The sequence below is a fragment of the Podarcis liolepis genome, assembly GCF_965112155.1.
Source record: "Podarcis liolepis genome assembly, chromosome: 1".
Taxonomy (NCBI): Eukaryota; Metazoa; Chordata; class Lepidosauria; order Squamata; family Lacertidae; genus Podarcis; species Podarcis liolepis.
This window is the reverse complement of record NC_139554.1, coordinates 79,061,461-79,075,915: the sequence shown is the minus strand read 5'-3', so window position 1 is coordinate 79,075,915 and position 14,455 is coordinate 79,061,461. Positions and strand designations below refer to the sequence as shown.

Here is a 14,455-nt window from a genome sequence, read left to right as displayed (position 1 = left end):
AAGATGCGTTTTAAATAAAAGCACACATTCTACTCATGTAAAAACACCAGGCAGGTCCCACAAATAACCCAAAGATGCATTTTAAATAAAAGGACACATTCTACTCATGTAAAAACACCAGGCAGGTCCCACAAATAACCCAAAGATGCGTTTTAAATAAAAGGACACATTCTACTCATGTAAAAACACGCTGATTTCTGGACTGTCCGCGGGCCAGATTGAGAAGGCAATTGAGACGCATCCGTCCTTAGGTTGCCTACCCCTGGCCAAGGCGATGTGACAGCCTCTTGTCAATCCACTTTATGGCTAGTAGGGTGTTGACTTACAGTGAGGGGGGGGAGTATTTGATCCCCTGCTAAGTTTGCCTGTTTGCCCTCTGACCAGTCCATAATTTTAATGGTAGGTTTTTTGTAGCTGTGAGAGACAGAATAACAACAGGGGTGAAAAACCCAGAAACCCATTCTGTAATTCCCTTGGTGGGTGTGGGGTGGAATACTATACTTAGCTTTCTGTTTTCAGCATATCCATTGTGGAAGCACAGAACCTGGAATCCATTCTGGTATCTTTCATTCTGAGACTCTCCAGTCTCATAATTTTGAATAACAAAGCATGCTTCTAGCCATTGCAGTTAGGAAGAAAGGCACAGAACTGCGAGAACCAAATAGTAAGGGTTCAGAAAACAGAGTAAGCCTGACCAAAGGTTGCAGTTGTTACTCAGTGTGCTTTTCTGCTGCGCTGGGCCCTCCTGTCCTTCATGCCTGTTTGCAGTCTTCTCCTTTGCCATCTAATTCTCAATTCCAAACCCCTCTATCCCGCCCTCTTTTTTACAAAATACTTTTGGTTTTGCAAAAAAGAAAAGAAAAGAAAAACCCTTTGTATACCTCCAATCTGCAAACATGATAAAATAAAGATATTAAGATTTGCTTAATATACATTTGGGGATATATATATATATATATATATATATATATATATATATATGCAGTACAGCCATCTTCTCAGAAAAACTCTTCACAAGCTCAAGAGGTCAAGACACGAAAGCTTTAGCAACTAATCCACACTTAATGACCCACCTAAGTGGTACTCAGAATATCACTCAAGAAATCACTCAAGATATCCCTCAAGTAATTAAGGAACAAAAGAAGAAAAGGCACACTAACCTGGGAACTTCCTCTCTGCCCAGAACGTTGGAGGCTATACACCACACCCCCTCAACAGTATTTATAGGAACTCAAACACTGAGATCCTGCTCTGTTCCAGTAACAAGAAGCCGAAAGCACCAGCCTGAAGATGACGAGTGAGACCTCGTCGAAACGTCGCCTAGACACCCCAACTCTTACACGGGAAGACACCCGAAGACACCAAAACCTGCATTCCTGTACCCGTGAAAATCTACGAAAGCATATATATATATATATATATATATATATATATATATATATATATATATATATATAAGCACAGTATTCAGAGGACATTTATTAGAGCTCTATGTGAATGAGGTGAAGATGGGAAAATGCACACTATCCCCTCTAACTAGGCCTTGGTTTTCAGGTTTGATGACATTGATCTCCCTTCTGCGGTGAAATACCTGATGGCCAGTGACCCCAACCTACAGGTGCTTGGAGCTGCCTACATCCAGCACAAATGCTATAGCGACAATGATGCCAAGAAACAGGTGAGGCAGCAGAGGCATATCCCAAGGTGATACTGGGAACGTGCCATGCCAAGGGCCTGAGCTTGTTTCCCAGGGGGACCAATGTGGACTACAGGTTTAGTCACTGATACATCTCATTGAAAAGCCTGCAACAGCACTCATTCTGATGCATTGGGCTCTTGCCTGTGGGGATGAGTAAGTTATCTGGAATGAGAACAGAGCAGGCAACCTTAGGTGGCATGGCATACTGAAAAGTTCCACCTGCTTTCTTGTTTCTCTCTGACAAGTGTACTACTCTTTCTGCCCCTGTCTCTCTGCCTCAACAGGCTCGCAGCCTCCAAGCCGTGCCCAAACTAGTGAAGCTCTTCAACAACTCCAACCATGAGGTGCAGCGCCATGCCACTGGAGCCATGCGCAACCTCATCTATGACAATGCTGAAAACAAGCTGGCCCTGGTGGAAGAAAACGGGATCTATGAGCTGATGCGCACTTTATGCGAGCAAGATGATGAGTTGCGCAAGAATGTCACAGGTGAGAGAAGTTTGCATCGGGCAAGTTATGATGAGGCAAGCTCTCTAGTGCTTAGAGCTGCGCATTATATTTGCCACAGAGCTGCTGCCCCAAATAGTCTCCCCATGAGTAGCCCCTGCCCTACTGTCACTCCTAGGAGTGCTTGCTGCAGCTTGGATTCTGTCTGCCTGTACTCCATGGGTTTGGCTACCACTGTTAGGAGAGCAGAAACATGATGGCCCTGATCCTTGTGGTAGTGGTCAGATATTCCAGCAGGAGGGAGACAACATGTCTTGGGGAAACTATTTTTGGTGGCATCCCCAAGCAAGTGGACTATAGAACCGGGCTCTTAACTCCTGTGTCCAAAAAGGTCGGCATTACTAACACATGCAACTGACTATGAACCAGGGCCAAAAACTGCAAGAACATGGAAATACTGTGAACTGCCCTGAGACAATACAATACAATACAAATTTTCCAGCTCTCCTGGAGGTGCCAGGAATTGAACCTGGGACCTTCTGCATGCAAAGTAAGGGCTTGCCTACTTTTGAGCAGTATTTTGCTGTTAATAAATCCACACCCCACCCCACCTTCAAATAAACTAGATTAGCCCACACCTGCATGTATTTGAATTTGTATATGAAGAACAACTTTGGTCTTTTTCCATGCACCTTAATTGCATTTGGCCCATGAATCACCTTGCCTGCACCTGCATCATCTTTTGCACTGCACTCGATACATTCACATCCAGAGCTTTTTTCTCTATGCTGCTCCCCTCCCTTTTGTCCCAGGTCCCCTTCAGAACTAGCCACTCTCCTCCCCCCACCCCCACCCCCTGCAACTCAGCTCAAATTTTCCAGGTGTCTCATTTCTCAATTCACAGAAAGCTTGAAGGCACACTAATCTGTGAACAGAAGAAATCAGCAGGACACTAGCAATTCCCAGTTTATTGAAACACTCTGTGAGCTCAGATTGGCACCCGTGCCCATTCCCAAAGAGAACTGGGATAAGCACCAGCAAATCCTCATAGAGGAAAACATAAAACCTGCCAGAATCCACAGCGCTTCGTGGGCTGGGGGAGGGAGTTCCAAATCCTCAGATTACGCACTCTAGTTGCTCTGTATGTCATGGTGTGCAAAGGAAGGTGATAAATATAGGTGGTAGGGAGGGCCAGGGTGTGGGTTGGGACCTGACTCCAGCCTGTCTGCAACTGTCTTTTGCGCTGGGAGAGAGCAAGGGCACTGAATATAGAGGTCCAGCCAACAGGAGAGATTACATTTGCTTCTCTTACAAAAGGGCCTTCCTAATCCTGCCCAACAGGCTCTGATTGTCTAATCTAATACCAGGCTAATGGGAAAGTTAGGTCTAGGAGCTATGATGCAATGAGCTTTAACGCTTATTACAAGCATGGTGGAGTCTGTGAAAGTGGCTTTAGCTGAATACAATCAGAGGATGGAAAGAGTAATCCCCAGATATCACAGCCCAGGGCATACCTCGTTCTGTGCATGAGATTAGCCTTTTGCTGCTGGTATATATGGATTGGGGGTGGGGAGGAGACAAGACAACTGCATTCTTGCCTGCCTGTAGCTGTGTGTGTGTGTGTGTGTGTGCGCGCGCGCACACATGCTGATCTCCCACTTTTTGCAACCGACATGGCAAAATTTATAATATGTTTTGTGGGCATGTTTCCTTACCTTTCCTGTATACAGGGTATCCTACTGAGACATGTCATAGGCAAATCAGTAATCTGAAAACATTTAAAGCAAACATAGCACTGATGCATTTATTGATTTGTTGTTCCACTTGTCCCAGTCGGACAGGGTGAATTGCTGTGCTGTGCAAGGCTCACTTTCTAAATCAAACAAACTTGTCCACTTTGCTAGCTTTTATGTAATAGTTCCCTTCCCTATAATCCAAATCCTTCATCATCACCAGTGCACAATCTCAGTCTGGATAAATCCCATCCAAATCTGCACCATGCCTTTAGTTTTCTCCTGAAGCAGGTTAAAAGACTCCTTTTATCATGCCTGCCACTCACTCTTCTATGGGAATTTCCTCCCTCATCTTCTTTATCTTCTCTCACCCAATTACTTACTTAGCCCTTTCATACTAAAATCTGTATACAGATTTCTTCCTCCAGAACTGCAACATCTTTTCCCCTGGTTTATGTCTTAGTGCTCCCCATCCAATCCCAACATGAGGTGTATACAGTTAGCTTTGTTTCATGTGTGAATGAATATTGGCTCTTGGAAGCACTCTTGTGGGCTGAACTCTCATTCCTACTCTGCTTCCACAGCAATGCAAACTCTGTGAGAACCAAGCTCTCACTTATCCTGATTGATCTCGTTTCTCCATTAAATAGAGCTTCCCCAGTAAAATTTTGATTTCTCCCCATTGCCTATTATGTTACTCTGTTTCTCAAAATGACTATGCATTTTTTCTCTGGGGCATATTTTAATAGCAGTGTGTGTGTGTGTGTGTGTGTGTGTGTGTTTTCTGCTTCCTTGAAAATTGTATCCAGAATATCTGTTGATCCTACTAACATAGTGGAACCAGGGGTCCATGCACACCAGCACTGACACTTTTCTTGCCCTGCCCCTTATCTCAGCAGCACCTTAATGTGCTGGGAGCCTGGTGGCTGCTCTGATTCAGCCCTTTACAGTCCTCCTGCCAGTGTTGGCATAGAGTAACCCTACTCACCTGTGAATTCAAGGGGGGAGCTCATGGTTGCATTTGCCATTCAGCTTACCCAATCGGAGCAGTGGCTGATGAGCCCATGTCAGAGCTAGGGGAAGAGGGAGCCCAGTGGTTGCAGCCCAAGGAACTAAGTGATGGTGGGTATTGGGGGGCTGGTTTGTGCTGGGGGGCACTGAGGGCAGATGGCCCAGCACTCCCCTCCAAAAGATGGTGCTGGGCCTGGCTGAGGATCTGGTCTGTTTGTTGATGTAGAGCGTCCCAGTAGAGGTAAAGAAAAAAGAGCAAGCTGGTCTGGACAAAGCTGAGCAAGTCAAACATTATCCTTTCAGTACTGCAGGAAAGATCTCAGGTTTGAGGAACTGCAACAGGGAAGAGGTTAGATGAGTTCCTGGAAGAACACGATTGACACATGGCAGAGCCTGCAGGGCTGTCTTGCTCCAACAAGTTCGTGTGACTCAACCATTCTTGTCTTTGTAGTAAAGCATCCCAGTAATGTTGACAGTCTTACAGGGCTTGGATCCATACAAGTTTCTACATGGCGTCTGTCTGCATCTTTCTCTTGCTGTCATTTCTTGGAGGAGTTGCTGGGGCTGCTGTTTGGTCTCATCCTGTCACTCAGGCTGATTTGCGTGGTTAGCAGATAACAGAGATAACAGCTCAACATTCTAATATTTTCATCTATGGCGGCCCCACTGAAATTAGCAGTTATCTTACACACACACACACACACACACACGTTGATATTTGTACTGGGATGGAACCTTCAAATGATCCATTTGCCACAAGGAATCAACACTTCAAGCACCCGTTCCAAAATAATTAGGTATACCCTTGGAAACCATATGAATAGAAGGATGTGCTGCCACCACAAGGAGATCAGAATACAGAATATGTCCCCCTTTTTGAACGGTGCATTTTTGTTCATTTTGAAATTTCTGTAGTTGTGGATTTGAGCTTTGAAAATGTGCTGGAGCAAATAGATCTACTCTTTAAAAAACAACAACAACCCACCCATCATTTTATATATTTAAACAACCACAGCATCATGTGGTACATCATTTTCACAATACTAATGTAGATAGAAAATTTTCTTAGTTTCATTTGATAAGTAGGAAAGTAACGTCTTCTTACTTATTCCAGGATATCAGTCCAAAGAGTTTCGTGTTTGTATATTGGAATCCTGAGGCCACCTTGCCCATTGAACAAAAGCATACAACTGAGTGGCAAATATAGCTATTCTTTTGAAATTGCTTCTTGCAAAATTTGCAGAGCAGATACTTGGATTTTCAGTGCTTTGTTATTTTATCCCTTTGGAACTGGTTAATTGCTTTGCAGGGTTTATAAGAAGGTTTTGAACATGGTTGATTGATATTTGCTTTTTTACATTGATTTTCCAATTCACTTCAACTGTACTTTAAATAGCATAGTGTGGGAGGCTGCTTCCTAGCTACTCTTAATGTTTAAAGGGATAGCTGTCTGGAGATGTCATGACCAACTTCAAGGAAACACCCAATACAGTGGTACCTCGGGTTAAGTACTTAATTCGTTCCGGAGGTCCGTTCTTAACCTGAAATTGTTGTTAACCTGAGGTACCACTTTAGCTAATGGGGCCTCCTGCTGCTGCCGCGCCGCCGAAGCATGATTTTTGTTCGCATCCTGAAGCAAAGTACTATTTCTGGGTTAGTGGAGTATGTAACCTGAAGCGTATGTAACCTGAAGTGTATGTAACCTGAGGTACCACTGTACATAGAACCCCAAATCAAATGAAGTATGATGAGTTCCAGTAAAACCATTCAGCAGATAGCAAGCCATGTGCTATTCATAGGAAAGGAACATATAGCAAGCTGCCTTATATCAAGTCAGAACACTGGTCTGTATAGCTCAGTGTTGTCTTCACTGACTGGCAGCAGCTCCCAAGGGTTTCATATGGGGGAGATTTCCAGCTCTACCTGGAGATGCTGGGAATTGAACCCTGGGACCTTTCTGCATGCAAAGCAGATGCTCTGCCCCTAAGCTAAAGTTCTTCCCTTTATGAAGAACTGAAGAAAATAAGGGTCTGCCTGGGGCTTGAGGTACCTTGTTTCACAGCCCTGTTCAGAGAATAGGTGTGCTGGGTGACCTTGAGAAAGTTGCCCTGTGCCAGGCTGGTGACAAGGGGAAGCCACTGTGGCAGATTGCCATGTTTCCACATGACAAGTACAGTGGTACCTTGGGTTACATATGCTTCAGGTTACATACGCTTCAGGTTACAGACTCCACTAACCCAGAAATAGTGCTTCAGGTTAAGAACTTTGCTTCAGGATGAGAACAGAAATTGTGCTCCGGTGGCACGGCGGCAGCAGGAGGCCCCATTAGCTAAAGTGGTGCTTCAGATTAAGAACAGTTTCAGGTTAAGAACAGACCTCCGGAATGAATTAAGTACTTAAGCCAAGGTACCACTGTATTTGTGGGAATGCTTTGAAACACCTTTTAGGTCTGGGTTGTCCTAGGAAATAGCAGGCCAAGTCAAGGGATGTCAGGGCCTTCATAGGACTGATCTCCGCAACCTGCTGTTTTGCTGGCACATGTCAGGAAATGTTCCTGTAAACTGGGCCTCAGTTGCTTATCTGTGAATCTAAAGTATGAGTGGCCTAACGTGCAGGTTTATCCTGACGACAAGGGTGTAAAGACTGTGAAGCATTTTGCACAGTGATGATGATTTAATAGGACATGGGAGCCACCTAGGCATGAAAAAAACACACTACTTCCTGCTTAGTTCCTCAGGAAGCTGTGAGTTTCCCCATCTTGTGGAGCAGTGGTTTCTGTAGTGAAGTTTCCTTACACATGCTTGTCTCATTGCTCTGCAGGAATCCTCTGGAATCTGTCTTCCAGCGATAACCTCAAGGACCGCCTGGCCCGTGACACCCTGGAGAAGCTCACAGACCTGGTCTTGATTCCCCTGTCTGGGACAGGCAATGCTGCTCTTATCCAGCAAAATGCCTCAGAGGCAGAAATCTTCTACAATGCAACTGGCTTCCTCAGGTATTTCTCCTTACTAAAGGAAAGACATATTCCATGGCTATTGGATCCTTATAAGACCAACTTGGGAAAGCTATGCATGATGTGGCAATATTTCAATATCCTTGGTGAAGCAATATTAAAGAAACAGAGGCAGTGCTGCTTTTACACTGTAAAAGCTTCCATGGCAGGCCAAAGTGGTCCATAGTGTAAGCTGGCACCAATGTTGCCATTCGCACTCTGCCCTTCTCTTAGTACATTGCTGCTGACTAAGATGGCATGAACAATCAATTGGTGCACCATCCAGGACAGAAGCAAGGGGTTGGGAGGGGACTGTTAAACAATGCACTTCAGTTAAGCAATGTTTAACTGTTAAACAATGCACACAATGAAACGGCACTTTTGATTTTTAAAGCCAAGAACGTCACACTTATTAGCGGTGTCTATGAATAGCTTATGGGGCTCTGTCGTGGACTGTAAAATGGGCCAGTTTGACTGACAGTGCAGCCCTGCCCATTTCTCTTTGCATGGATCTCATTTGGCTGCCCCTGACAGTGAGACTCAAAGTGCAGTCCTAACTATCTTTACTCAGAGACAATTTCTATTGAATTCAACAGGCCTTGCTCTCAGGTAAGTAGGGTTAGGTCTGCAGTCTACTTTTGGGGTTCCATTGTCAAGATCATGTTCTTTCTCTGCCTTATATATATGCAGCTGCCAGGTCAAGCAGAATAATTTACCCGAGAGATGCTGCTTCCCTCTGATATGTACCTGGCAGAATCTCCTGCTTTCTGTATTTAGTATATTAATTAATTTGACCTTTTAAGATGTGGTGGCAGGTCTCAGGTGACAGGAATATTATTCCTTGCGATGACATGCTTTTGTGTTTCCCTTCTAGGAATCTTAGCTCTGCCAGCCAGCAAACTCGTCAGAAAATGCGTGAATGCCATGGGCTGGTAGACTCCATGGTCAATTACATTAATAGCTCACTAGAAGTAGGGAAGTCAGAGGACAAGGTGAGTCCTCCCCTTGTTAGCTGGTTGCCTTGTAATGTGCTGCAGTTGTGGCTGAACCATTATCTACACAAGGCCAAGAGATCTTTATTCCAAGGCCAAGTTCTCTGTGGTTATTCTTGTACATGTAAACAATTGTGATATGGAATGATTTCTCCCTAAATCATTGAGGGGCCATCTTCTTAAGCCGAGGTTGTAGTTTCATTCTTCTGTACCAAGCTGGGCAATGCTTTTGTTCCTTACATCCACCAGATCTGTTCTTGTCAGGTGGTGGCAGAGAAGCAGCAGACTTCTAGATCCCAGCTCATGTTCTAGTCAAGAGTAATTCTGTTTTGGAAATTACTCTGTTTTTAAAGAGAGCATGCAGAAGGCATCTGTTTCTTAAGCCATCTTAATCATAATACAGGAAGGGCAAAACATGCATCAATTATCTATGGATACTGCTGGCTTTCAGAGTATTATTCTCTGGTATGACTGCCTCATGCATGTTTTCTCTGAGAGAGCCAAGAGTAGGTTGATAGTCTGCCTCAAGTAGGAGACCTCCCCCTAAGTCGGTGGGGAGAACCTTTGCCCCCTCCCCCCATATATTACTGTATAACAGCTGTCATCATCACTGGCCCACTGGCTTTGCTTGCTAGGGCTGGTGGGAGTTGTAGTTCAGCAACTTCTGGAGGACCCAAGGTTCTCCACCCTTGCCATAAGTCAAAACTTCCTTTGTTACTTTTCCTGACATGAGCTTTTGAGACAGACTTTGGGAAGCTGTCCAAAGACACGGCAAGCCACTTCACACATTACACGTAGACAAAGCAAGGTCTGCCAACAAGTGTACACTCAGATTGGTGCTACAGCCAATCACAAGGCGTGTGTGTGTGTCTGTGTTAAATGTGTTTTTTACACTTTTCAGTTTAGACATACATATAGAATTTTTGGTGTACACCCAAAAATGGAAAGTGTAAAGCAACCCTTATTCATGTAGTGTAGTGAACAGAGCATCAGACTAGGGCTCGAATGTCCTTGGTTCAGATCTGCCCTTAGCAATGAAACTTGCAGGATGATCTTCAGCCAAGCACTGATACTTGGCTAACCTACATCACAGAAGACCATGTATGCTATAATGAGCACCTTGGAGGAAGGGCAACATAAAATACAAGAAAGAATAAAAGTCGTATTAGCTTGTAAGTGGTCAGATAAGAGTATATTGAATTCTTCCATTAAAATTCAGGGTATCTGCAGCAAACAAGTCAGCTAAAATGTGATTTGTGGGTTTAAAAAGACTTGAATTTGACTATTTCTATACATCTAAGTAAAATAATCTAAGTTTTCTGTAGACCATGAAATAATGCATTTTTCTGTGCCTGGGCTGCACTGGTTCAATACAATCAAATATGCTTGGTTGCTCCTTGGGTCAGAGCTGCCTGGGAATCTCCATTCCTAGCCTTTCTCATTCTTGGCAGAAGTGGAGTGCAGATGTCTCCAAGCACAGATGTAGCCCATATCCCTTATCCTGACTCCAAAGCCAGGGAAGAGTCTTCTTGTAAGCTGCTTCCAGTAAAAAACTGGAAAGGCAAAATATAAATTATGTGTGTGTGTATGCATAATATTTTACATTTGGGGCTTCTCCAAATTTTTGCCTTAGGCAGCTGACGAGAAGAATCAAACACAAACAAAAATACATAAAATACTGAAATCTACACAGAACAGCATCTTATAATACAATCCACAGCAACCACTTAAAAACATAATTCCTTAAGGGCTTGCCAAAAGAAAGAAAAAGAAATACTTTGCATTGGAAAATTTCCTGTAAATGGTTCGTTTAAAAGCATCCCCCGCTTTTGTTGTCCCTACAGAGTGTAGAGAATGCCGTCTGTGTACTGCGCAACCTCTCCTACCGTCTCTATGATGAGATGCCTCCTTCTGCACTCCAGAGACTGGAAGGCCAAAGGAGGGGCGAGGGGCCAAACATGACTAGCGAGCTGGTTGGATGCTTCAGCCCACAGGGCAGGAGAGCTCGAGAGGTGAGAGGGCAAATGGTATTATTATGGGGGATAGAAAGAAGGGCCTGGCAGCAAATGTTGCATAAGGTAAGGAATTGCTGCATTGTCTGTCTTTTTAATATTCGGTCGGGAGCTGCTCAGAGTGGCTGAGGAAACCCAGCCAGATGGGCGGGGTATAAATAATAAATTGTTGTTGTTATTATGTTAAGAGATGGTGAAGTGAGCCTATGAAGGGGTCTGTGCATCTGAAGTCTGCATAGCTTAATTTGTGCCGGGGCTCTGCCCAAACATGTGTTTTTATTGTTGGCGCTCATCCCCCATCCTCAGAATATGAAGTAAGAGTTTGTTAAAGTATCCCTGAAAATGTGAAGACATTTTGCTTGGTTCTGAGTAACTACAATGAAACCCCCAATTTCTGAGATGAGTGGGAAGAACTTTCAGATCAGTGGTTGTTGCCTTGATCCTCATCATGCCTGTTGCTTGATCTAAGCACTAGAATAGAAGTTGCTTTTCAGGGTGGGAGGGTGACATCCCCAAGGAGATCCAGAGCGTTATCAGTGGGGGTGTAAGCTCCTCCCAGTATTTTCACATTGAATGCTGGGAATTAATGATACAGTGAAGTGAACACATGAGAAGCAATTAAGAAGCGAGTAAGATCCCAAAAGAGATTGAAGTGGATTTAAGGCGTGAGAAGCTTTGTCCATAAAAATGGATGACAGCCATGATGGAAACAGTGCATGAGCTGAGGTCTGGGCAAGGTATGAAGGGGGTGATATGGTAGAAAACAGTTCTCTAGACCCCCATAGAATGGTCATTGAACATTCTCTCTCTTTCCCTCCCAAGCTCCACATGAACTCAGACATTGTGACTTTCACAGAGGTCTCGAAGGATCCCAAAGGGATGGAGTGGCTGTGGAACCCTCAAATTATAGGAGTGTACAACAGGCTGCTACAGAGATGTGAGCTAAACAAGCACACCACGGAGGCAGCCTCTGGGGCTCTTCAGAACATCACAGCAGGAGACCGGAGGGTAAGGTTAACAGCTTGAAACATCCCACCAAGAGTCTTGTTGGGTACACTGGGATAAAATGGTGTGAAATTAAGCAGGGTGAATGCGGCTCACAATGTGTTCTCAGCCTATCACTTAGAGGGTTGTTTTTTTAAGATTGCAAACATGAAGAGAAGGTGCCTGTGAAGGAACTTCCCTTGCAGGCTGTGCCTGCCTTACCTTCCTTAGACCTGAACAGGCACTGCAGTGAGAATTCACCCTCCATGTCACAGATGATGAGAAGAAAGGCATTCATAGGTGGCTTGTGCAAAATTTGAAAAGAGATGACAAGGCCTCCCTTACCTGCTTGAATCCAAACATGGCTAGGACAGAAAAGACTAAGAACCAATAGATCATACAGCACTGGGAGTAGATGAAGGGGAAGGCCAGACGGACTTCTCTGTTTGCAGTATCCCAATACTTGTTGTAGGTATATAGGTCAATAGTTCTTAACCTGTTTTGGCCCACAGGCCCTTTTGAGGATTTGCTGAAAGCTATAGACTTCCTTCCCAGAAAAATGCACATAAACACACACACATGCACACAAACGTTTGTTGCAATGGAGGGTTCCCCCCCTCCCTTTGTTCACAGACTTCCTGAAGCCCATCCATGGACCTTTGGTTAAGAATCCCTAATGTAGGCCAGTGAAAATATTTAAATAGTTTTGGAAGTGTACTTTGAAGGAGAAGGAATAGCCAAATATCAGCGCCAGTTCTGTCATTTGTCATAACCAGCTCTCCCCAATTCACAGTTGGGAAGAAAGCTTCCTGTTCTCTTTCCCCCTTACCCCTGAAGAATAGCCTGATGCTTTCTGTGCTGTAGCACTAAATTGCTGTGCAAACCTGCCATGGAGTCATCTTAAACACAAGGGTTTTTGATAAACAATGTTACAGCAATAATCAGAGGGGATATGGGAATCTCTCTCCCCACATCTGCAACTTGAGCTCAGATGCTTTATTGACTTGGCTGACAACTCATCCTCTTGCTGGCTCCTGTTTCATTGTAGTGGGCTGGTGTGCTCAGCAGAGTGGCTTTGGAACAAGAGAGGATCCTGAACCCAGTGCTGGACAGAGTCCGCACAGCTGACCATCACCAACTTCGTTCACTGACGGGACTTATTCGGAATCTCTCCCGGAATGCGCGCAATAAGGATGAGATGTGTGAGTGTCATTCCAATTGGAAAATATAGCAAAGGTCACCATTCCAGGACCTGGAAGAAAGCTGGGAGGCGCTGTCCTCCATGCAGAATGACCTTGCCTACTCCATCCACACAGTGTTTCTGGGGCATGTCCCATTCCTTGGGGCTTCACCTGTAGCCACCTGCATCACTGATCAGTTTTGTTTTTGATTTGCAGCAACCAAGGTGGTGAGTCATTTGATCGAGAAGCTTCCGGGCAGCTCTGGAGAGAAGTGGCCTCCAACAGACGTGGTTGTCAACATTATTGCTGTGCTGAACAACTTGGTTGTGGAAAGCCCTGTTGCTGCACGTGACATTGTCTACTTCGATGGCCTGCGGAAGCTATTCTACATCAAGAAGAAAAGGGACAGGTGGGGAAGACCTGGGGATTCCTCCTCCAATTCCATATGCTGAAACCACCAGTTGAATTCCAAGAACTCCATATTCAGTCACATTTTAGGCCATCTGGCTGCTTTATACCAATTGCAAGGGTGTGAAATTAGTCCACCTGCTGCTAAACAGTATGTCCTCCTGTCTAAATTTCTATTAAGGGGAGTGTTTGTGGATTTGCAAAGCTGTGAGTCTGTTCCTACAGACCATGCCCATTTGTTAAGACAGACCCATTTTCTTCCAGAAGTGTAAAGCTAAACGTAAAGGGACCCCTGACCATTAGGTCCAGTTGTGACCGACTCAGAAATGTAGCCCAAGCCTATTGGATGTATCACTGAATTTAGTAGGGCTTAGTTATAAGTACGTGGGAGGAATTCAGCTGAGTTGTCCCCCCTCTCTTCCTCTATGCCCTTAAATTTGTTCTGGAAGATGGGGGGAGCCCCCCAGAACAGATTCAGGGGGGCACAAGGGGGGGAGGAGAGTAGCTAAATCCCACTGCACAAGCAGACCTTGTTCCTTGTGTCCATACCCCACTTAGCGTTATGTGGAATTCCTCACTATGTGTCTAAGGCTTGCTACCTTAATTCTCAGTGGTTCACTAATAGACATGATGTAACCTAGTATAAAATCCACCAATAGTTTATGAAGGAAGAGAGTCTGTGTCTTAAAGTGCACTTGCAATGTGTTGTGTCTGTCTTTACTCTCCAGCTCAGACAGTGAGAAGTCGTCGAGAGCTGCTTCCAGCCTCCTGACCAACATGTGGCAGTACAGCAAGCTTCATCGGGACTATAAGACGGTATGTTCCTTCCTCCCAATTGCTGTCTCTCCACTCCTCAGTGAGCTTACAGGGGAAGAACTGACTTCCTGCCCAGTCTAGAGGGGGAAGTATGGTTGCTCCTTCAAGTCCTGCAGTGTGAAAGCTTGCACTCCTGGACATAACACATCACAAGAGAAATGACTTCATAGGGTGCCTGTG

General features: G+C 44.7%; 1 protein-coding gene across 2 annotated transcripts in view; it reads left to right on the top strand.

The window, feature by feature from the left end:
• PKP3 (plakophilin 3) overlaps nt 1-14,455 on the top strand; it is a 66,637-nt gene that overhangs the window by 48,341 nt on the left and 3,841 nt on the right. For both annotated transcript variants that reach the window (XM_083480823.1, XM_083480824.1), the window contains 9 exons: nt 1,555-1,678; nt 1,984-2,188; nt 7,711-7,885; nt 8,757-8,874; nt 10,719-10,886; nt 11,709-11,894; nt 12,919-13,072; nt 13,268-13,460; nt 14,188-14,275. In XM_083480823.1, coding sequence (XP_083336949.1) covers nt 1,555-1,678; nt 1,984-2,188; nt 7,711-7,885; nt 8,757-8,874; nt 10,719-10,886; nt 11,709-11,894; nt 12,919-13,072; nt 13,268-13,460; nt 14,188-14,275 — 1,411 coding nt within the window. The remainder of the gene's footprint in view (nt 1-1,554; nt 1,679-1,983; nt 2,189-7,710; nt 7,886-8,756; nt 8,875-10,718; nt 10,887-11,708; nt 11,895-12,918; nt 13,073-13,267; nt 13,461-14,187; nt 14,276-14,455) is intronic.